This window comes from Lepus europaeus, chromosome X (genome assembly GCF_033115175.1).
Source record: "Lepus europaeus isolate LE1 chromosome X, mLepTim1.pri, whole genome shotgun sequence".
Taxonomy (NCBI): Eukaryota; Metazoa; Chordata; class Mammalia; order Lagomorpha; family Leporidae; genus Lepus; species Lepus europaeus.
In genome coordinates this window covers 87,516,299-87,535,246 of record NC_084850.1, presented here as the reverse complement: position 1 = coordinate 87,535,246, position 18,948 = coordinate 87,516,299, and the positions used below count along the sequence as shown (strand labels likewise).

Below are 18,948 nucleotides of genomic sequence, written 5' to 3'. Positions count from 1 at the left end.
GATGGCCAGATAGGATGAAAGGAATGCTGGGACCCTGGGGCAGGAGAGATCCATTCCACCAGGAGGGACTGGGAAAGGTTTTACAGGAGGTCATGTTTGGGGCGAAGGCAGTCCCGGCACGCCTGGCAGAGAGCAGTACATGAGCAAAGGGTTTGGAGGCAGGCAAGAGGTGGTGGGCTGGGGGAAGCGCTTGTTTCACGATGTGGCTCAAGTGCAGGTTTTGGTGGGAGAGGAACTAGGGTACAGGGTGGGGGAAACAGGATGCTACCTCCCAAATGGCTAGGAATTGATCTAAGAGCTCATGGCCCTCACCTAGTGGGGTGTCTGACAGATGTTTCACCCATCTGCAGTGCAACGAGAGAAAAGAGGGGATAATAAAGTGCGGTTCTTCATAAAGCCAAATTAATTCAACTCAAGGGACTGTTCTTTATGGAGATTATTGTGTATTTCTCATGGGGATTTGGGTGTATGTGAGCTTTCTTTTACAAAAGAAGAGTGAGAATTTTTTTCAATTGTCTGCACTGGGCACAATAAAAATATTTGTGACACACTGATGGTTCCCCTATTCATTTATTAAAAAACTGTTTTCCTTGGCCACAAGCTGTTACAGCGTGAGGACGGTGGCTGTCAGGGGATGGAGGGCTGGTTCCAGGACAACAGAGAGAGAATTACATGGAGGCCTTTAGGAAGAGCACACCAGCAGCAGTGGGCAGGGAGAGTGGGGAAGGGTCCGAGTGAAGGCTCGGAGGCCAGGAAGGTGGTGGCAGTGATGTCAGTGAGGGCAGGTGGGGACAAGGTGCTGAGAGCTGGATATGACGATAGACAGCGGAAAGGGAACTGAGATCTGACACCCAAGAGGTACCGCTGTCTGCTACCCTGGTTTACTATTCTGGGTTTTTGGCATGCATTTAAATCCCTTTGCACTCACTACCCCAAGTTCTCAGATGCCCACAAACATATTCAGCCCATGGCAGCTTCCTGGAAACTTTGGGGTAGGAGAGCCCCTGGAGAAGGTCGGGGAGCTCTGTCCCAGGTCAGGTCCCAGAGACTTCTATGCACACACACACATTCACTCATATATGTGTCCACGAATATAGGACACACACATGCATCTGTGTGCACTCAGCTGCACACATACGCACAAGCATGTCTACACATATAGCTATAGATGTAAATGCATGTGCACACCCAGTACACATACACAAACAGCTCAACTCGCACATATTTGCACGCATGATTCTACAGAGGCAGGCAAAGAGGCACAGATGCCTTTCCATGCACACACAAGGACACACAGACCCAGGTGCACACACAAAATAATGTAAGTGGTCCAAAGCATGATGACAGCACAATGACATGTGGGCATGTACACACACACACACACACACTGGGCTGTGTGGTTGTGTGTGACCTTGGCAGATGCAAATCAACACATGGCTAGATATCAGAGTGAAGAGGCAGTCAGGTAGATTCCCCCACGTTTGGGCCTGGTGCTCCATCTTCCAAGGCTGCTGCTTTGAGGGCTCCAGGTGTCAGGCAGCTTGTCAAAGGCAGGAGCTTCCCTGGGCTACTGCTCTATTTGAACCAGGCCCCTCTTTGAGCAATCTCACAACTGTGGAAGAACTGACTTGAGGAGCAGGGCCCGGCTGTGGCAGAGCCCACTATAGCTGGAAAGGGCTTCTCAGATTGGCTCACTCAGCCTCCTCAGAGTCCTGATGAGGAAACCGAGCACCCTGGCATCCTACACCTTATGGAGCTCTCCATGACTTGAAGCGATGGGCGGAGGGCAGAAGCAGACACCTAGTGCTTCCATGCCACCCCAACCCCACAGGCACATATGCTAGCTGTGGGCCTCTGAGCCTTGGTCTCCTTGTCCATAAAATGACACTAATAGGTGCCTGCCTCATGGAGATGCCCTGAGAGTTTGTACGGTTGCATCTTTAATGTACCTGGCACAAAGTAGGTGGTAAAGACATGTGACCCATTGGAAGGCGACTTCTAGTGACTTATTGGGGACTAAGGGGGAGACCTCATGAGTCAGGGATACTGGAAGGTGGAGAGGCCAGAGCATGCCTTAGGATTGCTTTGAGCTGCTCTGGGGTTAGGGGCAGCCAAGGGACAAGATGTTTGAATAAAAGATGAACCTGTATAACTCATTCCATATGTGCTTGTTGTGTCTACCCTGGAGCCCAGCAAGGGCTGGGAAGGCATCCTTGGCCCCTCAGTCCAACCAAGCCTGCATATGAGTCTCTCCCTCTCTCTCTCCCAGTCCCCTGCCCCAGGACCATTATTTGATGAATCCTTTGGCTTCCTTCTGGTGCCTAGCATGGTGTTATGATATGCATATGAGCACCCGGCACGTGAACCTTCTCTCCTGCCACTCTCTGAGCTGCAGGTGTACGAATCAGTTCTAGAAGGTACTGGCCTGGAAGATGAGGGGGAATCCAACTGGGGCACCACATCAGCCATGACCTCTGGGTGACTGTAAGAGCCAGTTCCCCCCACTGTCCCTCAGTTCCCTCCTGGCATAACATAGGTAAATGATCACACAACACGAGCGATGGAAAGATCCTTAGGAGTCTTGTATTCCTCCCATTCTGCTCCTCGTTCCAAACCACGGATGCAGGCCTCGAGAAGAAAGAGATGTGCCTAAGGTTACAGAGGGAGGCAGGACGCATGTAGATTCGAATGTGGTCTGTGGAATATGCGGTGATCTCCTTGCTTAGCCTGTGGCAAAGCCCCACACAACTTGGCTCCGGTCAAATCTGACAGCAATCCTGAGCAGGATGTCTCCACTTTTGTCACATACACACACATGCACATGCACACACACACACGCACCCATATGCTATGCGTGCGGTAACAACCCTGCCCTACCTATAGACAGGCTTCTCTGGGACTCAGAACAAATCATGGAGAGAAAAGTGCTTTGCAAACTGCAAAGGCTGACAGAGGCCAGCCAGCCACCTGGCAGCCTAACACTGGACACCATGCTTTTCCCATCACTGGTTATATGAGTGCACTTGTGTACAAAGGCCTTCCTGAGTTCACGTGCTCACCCACCCCGAGTGTGCCTGGGACTTACGTGTGGCTGCTCTTGCACTTGCCCGCCCAGGCACCTGCTCACCGAGTTGTGCACAGACTCACATTCACACACAGACACACACACCAATATGAGTCGAGCACACATCCTCTTGGCAGTGCTTGCTCACGCCCCGGGTGCCCTCTGTTCCCAGGCTAGATCAAGCTCGTAGCTTCCCAGTCTTTGCCGGGAATCTGCCTGGCAGGATACGGGGTGAAAGTGTGACAATGAGTGGGTGATTCAGCAGTTCCACTCTCAGCTTCCAGGATGTCTCTATTTTTCTGTCCCTTTGCCCCCGTCCTCCCAAGCAGGACCAGTTTCCCGCATGTACTGTGGACTTGGTGTGGGATGGGCACAGGAGGCAGGGGAGGTGTAGGAAATTCAGGGGTGCACCAAATGTATACAAACTTGAGGCTGGGAAGGGACTTCAGGGAATTCTAGCTGCTGTCTCCATATTGCATGTAGGAGTCTATGCTATCACATTTTACCAGAAGAATGCCAGACACTGTTCCATACCTCCAATGATGTGGAGCTCACCACCTCCTCTGATGGCCTGTTTCATCTCAGCATACTGCCCTAGGTCTCTTATCTTCATCTTTTTGATGTGAGCATGGTTGTGACTATGCATGAAAGTGAGTATATACATGTACACCCAAAATATGTACCTATGGCTATCTCTCAATTACTGGATTGTAAAAAAGATAATATGAAATAGGCTCTCAGTTCATAGGAAGACTGCTTGGGGAGTGGGGAGCATTGCAGGGCAGGGCCCTGTATTCCATGAAGGAGGTTTTAATTCTGGGGCCTGCTCTATAGAGTTCCCAAGCCCAGTCGAATAAAGTGTCAGCTGAGTGATGGGTATTGGCTCACAGCATGTGTGATCAATCCACACTCTATGGATTGTCCCTGCATGGCTAACTGTAAGTCCCCAACATGCTGACCCATATGGTGTACCTGTGAGGCACTGGCCTGGAGAGCGAGGTGAGTGAGTAAGACACTGGCATCACTCCAACAGAGTTAGAGTTGTGAATTGGATTCTGGGTGATTTGGGAAACTTCCCGAGAGGACTTTCCCACTTCCGAATAGAAGGCAGTTGAGTGTAGTCCAAAAAGCACTGGGCAAAGAGTCAGACTGACCTGGATATTGTGTCCACCTCCACTACATCTAGGCTGAGTGATCTTGGTCAAGTCACCTCTCCCCAGGGGCTAAGACTTAATGGAGGTTCCAGTGAAATGGTGCACAGGTAAGTCTGGAACATGGTGATGCTCCATTGAGTCAGAACGTAAGCGATGATCTATGGAAGAAAGAGCAGGGAGTCTCTTCAAGGAAGACTAAAGCTAGAGACAGGAGAGAGAACAGGCACATCTTCAAGGGACTTGCCATAGATGTAGAGGGCAGGTGTGAGTGGCAATGGACCAGGAGGCAGAATGAGAGACTTTGCAATTAGTGTGTTCAATGTCGGTGCTCTGATGCAGTGAAAAGACCAGCATATATCTACAGGAGGAAGTCATGGAGCCTAGCCCTTCACCTCTCTGAGACACAACTTGTAAGCTATGTGACCTTGAGAATGTGACTTCACCACTCTGAGCCTTAGTTTTTTTGCTCCATACAATGTGGATAATAATATGGGGCTGGCATAGTGATGCACTGTGTTAAGCTGCCACCTGAGATGCAAGCATCCCATATCAGAGTGTCAGTTCACGTTCTGGCTACTCTGCTTCTGATCCAGCTCCCTGCTAATGCACCTAGGGAAGCAGTGGGTAATGGTCCAAGTAGTTGGGCCCCTGCCACCCACGTGGGAGATCAGGATGGAGTTCTGGGTTTCTGGCCTTGTCATGGTCCTGCCCCTGCCGTGGTGGCCATTTGGGGAGTAAACCAGCAGATGGAAGATCTCTGTCTCCTTCCCATCCCCATCACTCTGCCTTTCAGATAAATTAGTTAATCAAATGTTTGAATAAAAAAATGTAGTGGCATTGTGGTGGAGCAGGTTAAGCCTCCACCTACGATGCCGGCATCCCATATGGGCGCAGGTTCAAGACTTGGCTCCTCCACTTCCAATCCAACTCCTTGCTAATATATGTGGGAAAAGCAGCAGAAGATGGTGCAAGTGCTTGGGCCCTTGCACCCATGTGGGAGACCTGCAAAAAGCTCCTGGCTTCGGACTGAAACAATGATGAAAAAGCATTAGTTATCGTGAGTGAAATACAGGATTTCCTTTGGTTGTGGCTAGCTTTAAGAAATTCATTCCTTCACTCACTCAACCAAGCAATATTTATTCAGGGCCTTCTTCCTATGTGCCAGGCACTGGGTTGGATCCAGTCTAGACAGATGATGTTGAGCAACACTGCTGTAGGTCCCTGCCCTTCCAGAGCTTACTCTCCAGGGGGTAGAAGATGAGGTTTTCATATGCACAACCCCCAAGTTCTCCGTTGGTGGATATGGGATTTGTTTAGTCCAGGAATGGAACAGACTCCATGCAGAATATGAAACTCTTCATTCAGTTCACAATGTTAGTCTACCTAGTGCCTGGCCTTGACAATCAAGGCAAAAGGATGGCCCTCCTGGTGGAATCTGGGTCATTTCCACAACAGTAAAGCCTGGAGCAGTCTTGGGTGTAGCCTGAGGGATGGGGGCGGGGCCTCTGCCATCATTTTCCCTGATCCTAACCCTAACCCTTGCTCCCTTCCCCCACCTGCCCCATCTCAGGCACAACTGGTGTGATTTACTCAACAGTTATCTGAGACTGGAAAATATTTGTTCTGGGCTGGGGTGGGGGTGGGGTGGGAGAGGTGGGATGGGCATTGGGAAGGGGAGATGAGGGGGTAGGAGGAATGGCTTCAGCTGCAGCTTCTTTGGTGCTAATAGGTGTACAGGTGGGAGTCCTTGGGAGGGGAGGACATACCTGAGACTATGGCTGGTGGAGAAAGAAGTGGAAGAGGCTGCACAGTGGCAATGCTAGGGCTGATGTTTTCCTCCCAAAGATAGAGAAGTTTAGAACTAATACTAAGTAATAGTTATAGAGCACAGCGTTTCAAACCCTTGATGCATGCTAACTCATATCACCCTCGCTATAACCCTGCAAGGCACGTGCTGCTATTCCCATCATTTTCATGTTCTTGATACCCAGAAAGGTTCAGACACTCATCCACCATCACACAGCTCTTCTTAGGTGGTGACCTTGCGATTTTTTAACTCAAGTAATCTGGTTCTAAAATCTACTATGTTTATGCCGGTGCCGTGGCTTAACAGGCTAATCCTCCACCTTGCGGCGCTGGCACACCGGGTTCTAGTCCCGGTTGGGGTGCCAGATTCTATCCCAGTTGCCCCTCTGCCAGGGCAGCTCTCTGCTATGGCCCGGAAAGGCAGTGGAGGATGGCCCAAGTCCTTGGGCCCTGCACCCGCATGGGATACCGGGAGAAGCGCCTGGCTCCTGGCTTCGGATCAGCACAATGCGCCGGCCGCAGTGGCCATTGGAGGGTGAACCAACAGCAAAAAGGAAGACCTTTCTCTCTGTCTCTCTCTCACTATCCACTCTGCCTGTCCAAAAAAAAAAAAAAAAAACTACTATGTTTATGCAGTCTGAGACTCTGTTTTTCCACCTGTAAAATGAAGAAGGTTGGTGGATTTATTGCTTACCATCCTTCCAAAGCTGATATTTCCATCATATTTCACATATACTTCTCTGAACTTCCAGGCCATATTTAAAAAAAATGTCACGGATCCCAAAATGTCAGTGATTTCCACTCAAGTTCCCTAGGGAAGAGGAAGGGGTTCCGAGGCTCAGGGAAAAGAGCCTGTACTGGACGCTGTTCCTCCCGGCAGCCCCTAGGGCCTGAGAACAGCTGGAGGCCTTGGGGAGCTCCGGGAGCCAGGGCCCGGCCTGATTTCCAAGTTACTGATGACAGTAACAAGGAGCAGTAGCTTAGGCAGCCCGTACTATGACTTGGGGTCAGAGGATTCTTGCTGGGGTTGGGGACTAGAGCTCCTTGGCCTCATTCTTTGGCCAACCCCTGAGTTGCCACTGCCACTGCCAAGGACCTTGGAGTCCAGTTCAATCAGCAGTTGCAAGGCTGGGGTCTGCCAAAAGGCAGAAGCAAGGGAATTGTGCACTATGGAGAGTGGGGTTAAGGCCCTGGAAATGGGTGTGGCCTGACTGTCCTTGGCCTTTCTTTCAGCCCGGGTTGGGTCATACTCTGGGCGCTGGAGAGAAGAATGTGGTGTGGTGGGGTAATGTAGTAACTGAAAACAGGACACTGACCTACCAGCCCAGGTTCTGCCCCTTCTCCTCTCTGAGCTTGAGTTTCCTTTTCTACATCCTACTTCATAACTCATTGCAAAGATGACATCTGTGTAAGGGCCCGGCACACCTTCTGTGCTCAGTAAGTATTAGGTAAACATGAAGATAGTAGATCTGGCTTTGTAAGTGCTAGGCACATGGCTTACACCAGAATGAGAACAAACTTTATCATGCTACTCTCTCTGTCTTCATCCCCCGGCTAAGAAAAGCCTAGGATTGGGGACACCCTGTGGAAATAGAAGCATGGTAGAAAAGACAGATGTTAGTACTCTGAAGTTCAGGAACTAGGTTATTCAGGCAGGTCCCCCCTTTGTCCTTTGCCCATGCCTAGGCCCATCCCCAGTCAGGCTCGTCCAGAGTCTGGAAAAACAGCTCAATCCCACACTGGAAGCACTGCATCTCTCCCCTCCAGCCTCTTCCTCAACTCACCCCTCGAAGGCCTCTCCTGGAAAGACTCCCAAGCTCCAGGCAGGAAGGAGGATCCCTGTTGGCCAGTGGGAAAGTCAAGTCTTTGGGATGTGAAATTCCTGAGCTTATCCAGAGAACCCCTGGGGACTGCAGCTGCTCGCTCCCTCTCCTCCCTGGCCCAGCTCTTGGCTGCTGTGGAGGTGGGGAGGGCAGTCAGGCCTGAGGCCGGGAGAAGGCTGGCAGAGGAAGACAAGGGTCCCAAGGCGAGGGCTTCGGTGCGCCAGCTGAGGAGTTGGGGTGTGCAAGGAGGAAAGGAGGCCCCGTTAGGACTGGCAGGAAGGAATTAAGGGGGAAAGAGCCCAAGGCAGCGGGTATTTTACTTACAGGGGTGACTTATAAAACCACCAGGCCAGGTGCCCTTTCAGGCACTAGATGAGTAGCTGGTAGAGCACAGTAATCCCGCTGGGTAGGAACAGAGTTAGGCATCCTGAGAGGCCCACACACTCCGAGCTCCTATGGGGCAGCTTACAGCCTCAGGGAGAAGAGGGACTGATAGGCCCTTTGGGGATTCCTCAAACCGTTCTCCCACACTCTGAGTTCTACAAAAGCCTCTAGAAGTTGTTTAAATCTGTTGCTGTTTCCCTGCTGGGACTATCCCCCACTCTCTTCCTTCTGATGGGAGGAGAGGAATGTTCAAGGACCTGCCTATTGTTAGGTAGTCTGAGGCCTAGCAAAGCATTGCTCAAAGATAAAGGGCCGAGCCCACAATGCCTGCATCAGTCAGTCCTTCTCGAAACCAGGTCTCCCCTCTGCCCTTCCTGGGGATGAAGTTGGTAGCCTCCAGGGCTGTGAAATCCCACCACAGGCCCTGAACATGAGCACACGCTTCAAGGTCATTGGCATGGGGTTTAAAAGTGATGCTGTGAAGTGGTGAATGGTTGGCCTAGTGGTTAAGACCCTACTTGGGATGCCTGCATCCCATATCACGGTGCCCAAGTGCACGTTCTGCCTCTGCTCCCTATTCCAGCTTCCTGCTAATGCAGACCCTGGGAGGCAGCAGGTGATGGCCCGAGTACTTGGGTGCCTGTGGCTCACATGAAAGACCCGGATTAAATTCCTGGCTCTCAGCTTTGGCCTGGTCCATCCCTGAGCATTTGGGTGTTGAATCAGAGGATGGGAGTTCTCCGTCTGTTTGTATCTTTCTGTCTGTCTGTCTCTTTCTATCTTTGTACCCCTTAAATAAAAAGGGACATCATGACACCAATGCTCCAACTAAAGGCCTGGTGGCAGCCTCAATCCAGCCCAGGTCCCACACCATCCTCCACACACTCAGCTGTTTCCGTGTTGGACTGGGAACTCGTGCAAGGACCCAGCCTGTGTCTTTATCCACGCCTGTGTTCGATGACAGCACGGCTCAACACAGCTCCTGTTCTAGACCTACATAGAATACACATACACATGCTCACGCACGTGCAAGCAGCCAGATCCACTGCACCCATCTCCCAGAGGAGAGACCCCAAGAAACAGAGGAGTCGGCTCCAGAGGAGCGGGGAAGGCTCTTTGCCACAGTGGCCACAGCCTGTGTTGGCAAAACCCAGGCCAGGCCTGGGGGCGGTGAGAGCCCACCCCACTCTGGAGGAAGGGAGGGCCAGGCTGTGAATAGAGCTCTGTGTGGTCCAGCTGAGAGGGCTGGGGGAGGCTGGAATGTGAGGAACGTGCTCTCATGGCTGTGGCCCTAGGCCTGAGTCTATGGCGTAAGTACGGCCAGGCCGGCCGGTGGCCATGGCGAAGCAGGGTGGGGGTGGGGTGGGGGGAGATGTAGAGGAGAGGCAAAGCAGAGAAAGCTAGCAAGGAAAGACCCGAAGACTCTGAGGCCTCCCCTCAATGGAGGGCAAGGACTAGTCCTAGAGCCTGCAGGCTGGGCAGAGAGGGCATTGGCTGGCGAGAGCGAGCTCCACGCGGGCTGTACCAAGTAGCTTGTTTCCAAACTGCCCCTTTCCCTTTCGCTCTCAACACCTCCTGACCTCTTTTCTTTCTGGCTGCTCTGTCCCCCATTAGACTGCACGCTCTTCCAGGGCTGGGACGCTGCACAGATCCTGTGAGTGCAGCAAGGCCAAGGGGAGAGTCGTGACGACAGGGATGAGGGTCTGCTCATGACAAGGTGCCCTCCGTCTCAGCAATGAGTTACACCCTCCGCTCAGTTCCACAAGGCTTTGTACTTTCCTTAGTGCTTACCTGGAATCGTGCTGATGAGTTGGGCCTGTGACTGACTTGCCGATGTGCCTGTGAATTCCTCGGGGAAGGGAACTGACCTGCTGTATCTGAAACCCTGAGTGCATAGCCCTGAGGAGATACTTCATGAATGAATGAATGAACACAATATGAATGAATGATTCACTGGGTAGACAGATGGTTACCACTAGTCTTGCAACTGCAGGACTTCAGGCTCCTGGGCTCAGAACTCCCAAGTGAGAGCCAGGGAAACCAAAAGAACCTTCTCTCCCATGCAAAAGTTCATACCTCATCTTCTCCAGCTACTCATCTTCTGGCTACCATGACAGCAGCCAGGTGAAGCTCAAACAGCAGAGCGAGACACTGTTCTGGCTCAATCCAGGTTATCCTGGAACCAGAGAGGAAAGGGTAGGCTACAATGCAACTGGGAACCTTACAGACCTCAAGTGGAGACTTGGTTCTGACATTTCCCAGCTTTGTGACCTTGGGTGAGTCATTTCCCTTCTCCTGGGCCTCATTTGCTTCATGGGTCACTTGAGGATAAGGAAAATGCAGCCTGCTTCTGACAGAGACAGTCACGCATTTGTAACCTGGAAATCCCTGTGTAGATTTAAGGCCCAGTTATCTCCCGAGTGATCTTCAATTCTGTCACACCTCTGATGGATTGGCATGGTAGAGTTGAAGAGGTGATTGAATGTGACTGGAGCAAGAGTATGAAATAGCAATCTGTCCCAGCGCTGTGGCACGGTAGATTAATCCTCCACCTGTAGTTCTAGCATCCCATATGGCATATGGGCCATATGGGCACCAGTTCAAATCCCAGCTACTCCACTTCCGATCCAGCTCTCTGCTATGGCCTGGGAAAGCAGTAGGAGATGGCCCAGGTGCTTGGGCCCCTGCACCCATGTGGGAGACCCAGAAGAAGCTCCTAGCTCCTGGCTTTGGATTAGTTTAGCTCCCAGAATTTGTTTCCTAATTCCGTGGGCTTGTCACATGTAGGAACTCACAGAGACCTACTTCCTCCTTCCTTCTCTTCCACTTCCTCATCCTTTCTCTTTTTTTCTCCCCTGTTGTCTATCACTGAAAATTGTATTGCCTTGCTTAATCACAGTTCCACTTTGTAGCTATGTAAGGGACTTCCAGGTCCCTCTTGATTGGTTATTCTCCTCTGGTTACACTCATCTCGTTAATAACTTCCTCTCTCTCTCTCACACTAACATCCCTGAAAGAACTTTCTTTTTAAAAGTAGAGATTTGCTTATTTTATTTGAAGGTCAGAGTGAGAGAGAGAGAGAGAAACAGACAGTCAGACAGAGGGAGATTGAGATTTTCCATCTACTGGTTCACTCCCTAAATGGCCACAAGAGCTTGGTCTGGACCAGGTTGAAGGCAGGATCCAGAAACTCCATCCGGGTCTCCCACGTGGGTGGCAAGGGTCCAAGCACTGGGGCCATCTTCCACTGCCTCCCAAGGCATGTTAGCAGGGAGCTGGACTGGAAATGGAGCAGCTGGGACTTGAACATGTTCTCCAATATGGGATGCCGGCATCACAAGCAATGGCTTAATCCACTGTGCCACAACCCCCTTCCTCCCTGCAGGGCCTTTGCATTGAACACTCGGTGGTAGGCACAGCTCTCCTCGCTCTTATCGCCTGTGGACAATTGTGATCTACAAAGGTGGAGCTGACCTTTAGTCATTTCGGGGTGACCTAAAGCTCAGCTAAATCTCCAAGGCTTGAGCGTTATTGTGGTCAAGTGTCTGTACCTACAGTGGCAGTTATTGTGCAAAGGCTACGAGATAGGACACATATTGTGACAACTCCTTTCCTGATAACCTTTCTGTTGGTTTTGAGGCTGACGGTGGAAAGGGAGGTGAAGAGGCAGGAAGATGTTTCTACCTCTAAGAAGCACTCTTTTTCCTTTCCTTCCTCTTTTCTTCCCTTCTTAACTATTGAATTAACATCTCAATGACTACCATGTTTGCCGAAGCCACTGACACTGCCTGCCTGAACCACCACAAAAGCCCCCCCCCCAAAAAAAATCACATGTCCTTGCTTCCATTGTATTACTTCAATCTACTCTGCCACAACAGCAGCCAGAGTGCACATCTCAGGGTGGAAATCAGATCTGTTCATTCTACTGCTCTACACCCACCAATGGCTGCCTACTGTCATCTGAAGCAACGTCAAAAATGTCACTCCTTGCCTTGAAACCCTTGAAACCCTTGCATGATTTGCCACTTGCCTCTCTATTCAACCTCTGGAATGTTCTGCACCCAGATCTTCACATTGCTGACTCTTGATCTTAGCCAAAAGGCTGAGAAGTGATCTTGATCACTTTTGTCTCTGCTCAAAGTTGAGTTCTTCAGAGGCTGGCACTGTGGCATGGTAGGTTAATCCTCCACCTGTGGTGCCAACATCCCATATGTGTAATTCAAGTCTTGGCTGCTCCACTTCTGATCCAGCTCTCTGTTATGGCCTGGGAAAGCAGTAGAAGATGGCCCAAGTCCTTGGGCTGCTGCACCTGCATGGGAGACCTGGAAGAAGCTCCTGGCTCCTGGCTTCGGATCAGCTTAGCTTCAGCCATTGTGGCCATTTGCAGAGGGAACTGATGGATGGAGGACCTTTCTCTCTGTCTCTCCCTCTCGCTGTCTGTAACTCTCTCTTGAATAAATAAATAAATAAATAAATAAGTAAATAAATTTCAAAGTTAAGCTCTTCAGAGACACCCCCTCTGGCTGCCTCCCTATCTGTACTACCAGACCACTCTTTGCCTCATCCTGGTTTTATTATTTTAAAGATTTCCTTCTTGCCATTTAGGGATAGTTGCAATTTCCTCATTTCTTTGTTTACTTATTTATTAATCATCCCTTCCCACTAGGATTTCAGCTCCATGAGGAGTTTGTCTAGATTACTGCTATATCCTAAGCAAGGGCATTGGTACTTTATAACTATTTGTCAAATGAATGAATTTATAAAGTGGTCTGCCATTTTTTAAAAGATTTATCTATTTATTTATTTGAAAGCCAGAGTTATGAAGAAAGAAGGAGAGAGAGAGAGACAGAGAGAGAGACAGAGACAGAGACAGAGATCTTCCATCCACTGGTTCACTCCCTACATGGCTGCAATGGCCAGAGCTGGACCAGGCCAAAGTCAGGATCCAGGAGCTTCATCTGGGTCTCCCACATGGGTGCAGGGGCCCAAGGATTTGGGCTGTCTTCAGCTGCCTTCCCAGACACATCAGCAGGGAGCTGGATAAGAAATGGAGCAGCTGGAATGGGAACCAGCGCCCATATGGGGTGCTAGCGTCGCAGGAGTCTTAACACTGTGCCACAATGCAGGCCCCTGCTCCACTGTTTTCAAACATACTTTCATACACAGTAATTTCTCACAAAACCTGTGAGGCTGGGATTATTATTCTCCTAATCTTAAGATTCAGAAACTGGAGTCCTAGGGTTATGAACAATGTCCAGTGTGACAAAATCAGTAAGTAGAAGAAGACGGCTCTAAACTTGGGGCTGTTCAATGTTCGATGTCCAGTACTGTTCTTCCCACCAACACATCTTCTGATGGGATGCTATACTCGAGATGGCATGTGCCAAACAAATGTTGACTGATCATTTGATAATCTTTATTATCATGCATTGAGACGGTTCTGGGAATTGTGCACATTGTCTCTAACCCCTTGACTTAGGGGCACGCTCCATTCCATGAGAGTGAAGTGAATAGGGCCAAACCAGCCAATGGGGTAGGAGAAAATCATGGAGCAGGCAATGAGGCATCTATAATTCTAGGCTCCACTTTGGTCCTTATTTCATTTTCCTAGTCGGTGGGCCTCAGTGCACCCTTCTGTAAAATGGGTCAATGGGACTTGCTGACTGTGAAGCTCTCTTTGGGTTTGACATGGCATTTCTGCCATGCTTTGACTTTTGTTGTTGTTGTTTCCTTTGCAGTGCTTCCCGTTGCTACAAGTGAGGAAGAATGCAGGTGAGTACACGGCATGGGGCTCACGAATGGCATAGATAGGCAGCCTCTCGGTCCCTCATGGGGCAGCTGAGCAAGTTCCTGGGCAGGGGAGCCAATGGCTGCCTCTCACCACTGGGCATTTTCGGGCCTCCTCGAGTCCCGCCTTTGAGCTCAGTGACAGAGTCTCTTGATTTCTCAGATGGGGTTTTGCTCTTGTCAGAGAGCCAGAGGAGTGTTTCTCTCCAAAGCTATCAGGAAGTGGCAGCTTATGCTCCCTTGTTCTCAAACGCCTTCTACCCCCCAGCAAACATGTTAGGGGTGGAAGATACGGCAGAAGAAGCAGCAGGTAAGTGGAGGATAAGAGAAGGAAGATTGGCATTTTGGGTTTGAGGTCTGTGATATTCCGAATACTTGCTTTATCTGGAAGGCTTCCAAGAAGAGGGAGGCCTCAGGGTTAGACTAAGGGGATATACACAGCCATGATGTGAGAAAGTTCTTTCCTTTTGCTCTCCAACAAGTTTCTTTGAGCCTGCCTGCCTCTGGCATCCTCATTGGTAGTGGACAAGTGGGTGGCATTCTGCAAGCAACTTCCTTTTGCTAGAGAGGACACTGTTGTTTAGAGAGGGATAATCCAATGCCTTTGGGGAAGAAGAAAGGACAGATACTGGCCAGGAAAGACTTTGCTGCCAGAGCCTGAATTCCTGCCATAGGCCAGGCTTTGTCAAACTCTGAGGCCATCCTATCGGCTCCAGTCCAACCGCAGTCATTCCCATTGGCCCCATTTTATTTCATCAGGATGAGTTCATTACGACTTGAAGGAGCATAGCTTCTGGGTGACCCTTAGGGTTGGGAATCCCTGAAACAGAAAAGCAGCGATTAACAAGTGGCATGCTAAGGGTCTGCGCAAGGCATCTTGGGAAGGTGTTGAAAGAGACAACTGGAACCTTTCTCATGAGGACCTCTTAAAATGTCTGGAGCCGGTTCGGGCTCTGTGTTACCAGGAGGTAGAGCAGGGATATGGTGATATCTCAAGGACCTTCCCACCTGAGGATCCTGAGTCCTGGAGTGGTGGCTGGCAAAAAAAAAAAAAAAGTGCCTGAGTGAGGGGTTTCTTTGCAGTGCCATGACACTGCTTTGATCAGCACAGAACACACATCTGCTTCTCCGCCACCCCCACCACCCCCACCCCTCCCCGCCCTGGCCTCCCCCAGTCCAGGGCTTCCTGCTGAGCGCAGTTCCTGCATCACACCAGAGGCCGCTGGGGGCACGAGATCTGCATGTGCTGCCTGTACTGGGGGGGGGGGGGGGGTGCGGACAAACTTCTCCATTTCAGATGCACCAGCTGCAAAGGCTAAAAAGAAAGCCCTTGAGGCTTGAAATAGTGGCACCTCCTCCCAGACGGCCACATTCACAGCTGCCGGGCTGCCTCCCGAGAACGTCTCTGCCAGGCTGAGGCGCCGGCCCTGAGAGCCCTGGGACAGTGGGCACCCGGCGGCTTGGCTGAGAGGTCTGCGGCTCTCAGTGCAGACAGGTGGGCCCAGCCAGAGAGGATGTATCTACAAAGCTGAGATCCGGCTGGCCTTCTTGCTCCTTCTTTGGGTTACAGGTTGAATGTGTCTATTTAAGGGCAACTGTGAACACACTGAGGCTGATCTCAAGTCACTCAGGCAAAAATTAAGAGTTTTTTTTTTGTGGCAACAGTAGGTGCAAGGCACTGGGAGTCAGAGCAAATTCATTACAAAATCACTAGTGTGAGCTCAGGCAAGTGACTTCATCTCTCCGGACTGGTGTCCACGTCTATAAAATGGAGCCAATTACATGGAGCTCTTGTTTGAATCAGAGAAATACAATTATTTTTTTAAAAAGATCAAAGTTAAATATCACTTATTTTATTGACACATAAACAGAATAGATTTAAATGTTTGTGTGGTCAAAACAATATGTCATTTAAAAGATAAACACATGTGTGTAGAATGCATGTTAATGGTACTTACTTTTAAGGTATAATTCAAATTTCCAGTATTACTTAACAGCTTTTTAAAATCAAATATAATAAATAAACAAGTCTAGAATACACCCACCCACCCACACACATCAAAGTGCTGAAAAATGTGATTATTTCTGATATTTAGCCCAGGCAATGAGCAAAACTCTTCACTATCTATTTGTACAACAGGTAATTCCTTCTTCATATATTTCACAGTTCAGAAGATACAAAAAACAAAAAAGAAATCTCTTCCCACCCCTGTCGCTCAACTTCCTAGCAATCCTCCATTTTACTAGCTTGCTGGGCCCCTGATGGGTTTACAAAGTCTGCAGAGTGTGAGCTATGCTAGCCAGGACTGTAGTGGGGGCTGTTGCCACCTGATTGGGGGTGGGGATAGGGCTGAGCAGAGTGTGCAGCAAGGGCAACAGCAGGAACTGTGGGAGCATGAAAGGGAGGGCAGTGGAATCAACATTCATTGGAGACCCAGTCTTTTATTTATTTATTTATTTATTTGAATGTCACAGTTACACAGATAGAAGGAGAGGCAGAGAGAGAGAGAGAGAGAGGTTTTCACATCTGCTGGTTCACTCCCCAATTGGCCTCAACAGCCAGAGCTGTGCCGATCTGAAGCCAGGAGCCAGGAGCTTCTTCCAGGTCTCCCACGTGGGTGCAGGGGTGCAAGGATGTGGGCCATCTTCCACTGCTTTCCCAGGCCATAGCAGAGAGCTGAATCAGGAGTAGAGCAGCCAGGTCTCGAACCAGTGCCCATATGGGATGCCAATGCTTCAGGCCAGGGCGTTAACCCGCTGGCGCTGGCCCCGGAGACCCAGTCTTGACTGGGCCACTCATGGTGGAATGCTCCTAAGAGCCACCCCCTCTCAGAACCTCGATGATTCCATCTCTGTGTTGAGCCTGTTGTGTTTACCAATGCTGTTGCCCCGAGTGGAATGGAAACAGTGCAGAAGACCAACCAGGGACTTTGGAGTGATGAAAAAGGTGAAACACTGTGCTGAAGCTGACAGGCGCATATCATTTATCTATGCAATCTTCATGCTCTTTGGACGAGTCAGTCAAAGATTTCTGGTCCCACTGACAGAGGAAACCTTCGGAGTGGTTATCCCAGGATCCCATGGCACTGACTTATGGGAGGGCATAGGGAATGCCTCACTGGCTTCAACACTTGTGGTGACCCGAATGACCTTTGAGGGACTTGCCATCCACATTGGCTCACGGGCCCACCAGCACCACATTTCCCAAACTTCATTGATTTTGTAAACCAACTTCACAATTTTTGCCATAATATACTCAATAGCTTTCCTTACATCAACTCAGTTGTAAACAACAGCTTCACCTTAAACCATAATATCTGTGAAAGTAGGTTTTTCCTAATATGTTTATGTTAAATATATGTGTGTGTATATATATATGTATATATATATATATATATATATATATATATATATATATATAAAATGATTCAAATTACCAACTTGCTTCTCCAAGCTATCCCATGCCAGTATACAGTAACTATTGGACAGTACAGAACTAGTGGTAATACCAAGGGCAAACTGGAAGGGGATTCCAGCCTTAGGGCCTCCCTCCAAACTCACTCTGTGCTCCCTGCATCACTTCCTGCTTCTCCCAAGTCCTCACACCTTGTTATTGAGCGTGAATTGCTCCCCAAATGGAAATAAGTTCTGGATCCTAAAAGGAATCTCCTTTCTCCAAACAAAACCCACACTTCAAAACTGCCTCTTAGAGACTATGCAGTGAGAGCAGTTGCCTGGGGGAGCCAGAAGCTCTGGGTTCCAGTTTTGGCTCTGCCCTCTGCCAGCTGTGTGACCTTAGGCCTGTCCCTTTGCTTCTCTCGGCCTTAGGGGCCCCAGATAGGGAATGAATAGTTTTCTCTAAAGGGCCTTTAGGGTAGCTTTCTGGTCCTTTCTGCATTGAAATTTAAAGACTCCTGGACTCACAGACTCCACAGTTGTGCTGAACCCATCAGCTCCTCTTCCCAGCAGCTTGCAGAGGTGAGGGGGCTTCTGACCTTCCTGCCCACCACCTGGCACACACTGCTCCCAGGGCACAGAGCTCCTGTCATTGGCCAGAGCCATCCCAGACTTCTCCGCAGTCTCCCACGAGAGTGACTGAGGCGACCTGGAGGGGAGTAGTAGTCTCCTTGTAACAGGAGCCCCTGCTCCCAACACAGCTGGCTCCAGTCTGGCTACAGGCTTGCTCTCCACCAGACTCCATCCATCAGCTGCCCCAGACCCCTCCCCTTCCTCCAACTCAGAGCGGGTGGGAAGGCTGATTTTAAAGGTGGAAAATAGAAGCAAACACATTTTCTTGGCTACATTAATTTAAGATGCTACTGGGTGCCACCTCCAAGGCTCAGGAGGGCAGTCAGCTAAAATACTAAGCATGTGAAAACTACCCAAAAGATGAACCAACGGAAAAGGAAGACCTTTCTTTGTCTCTCTCTCTCTCTCTCTCTCTCACTGTCCACTCTGCCTGTGAAAAAAAAATTAAAAAAATAATAAATAAAAAAAGAAAACTACCCAAAACATAACAATTCAGTCTGTTTCCTCTGTTTTGAAGGGACAAAATCATGCTTTTAAACTAACTCTTGTCAGATCTGGCCATTTAATGTTTATTATTTCACAAAAAGCATTTATTTCACAGGCCATGGCTTATCTAATATTTGACAGATATTTTACCTAGTAACTTGGAATAGCATAAAGATCTACTTACTTAGGGAGTATCTGGAATTGATTATCATTTGAGACAGGAAATCTTTCAGCTATGAGCTACAGTGATCTCAGCCAAGGCAAAACGCTGGGCTTTGAGTCCAGAGATCAAGCATCGAGTCCTATCTCTGCTGTTAACTCTTTCTGTGGCTTTTGGTCAGTCCCCTCCTCTCCCTGGGCCTCAGAGTCATTGTCCACATGTTGAGAAGGCTGAGCTAGGAGGTCCCGAGGTCCT

The 18,948-nt window shown here is 49.6% G+C and overlaps 1 protein-coding gene across 2 annotated transcripts in view; it reads left to right on the top strand.

Moving 5' to 3' along the window:
* The window catches only part of STARD8 (StAR related lipid transfer domain containing 8), a 77,936-nt gene that overhangs the window by 1,162 nt on the left and 57,826 nt on the right, over positions 1-18,948 (top strand). Inside the window, exon 2 of one of the 2 annotated variants that reach the window (XM_062183665.1) lies at positions 13,970-14,003. In XM_062183665.1, the coding sequence (XP_062039649.1) occupies positions 13,970-14,003 (34 nt within the window). Of the gene's footprint in view, positions 1-13,969; positions 14,004-18,948 lie in introns of those variants that run through there. The other variant, XM_062183667.1, reaches the window with a different exon arrangement.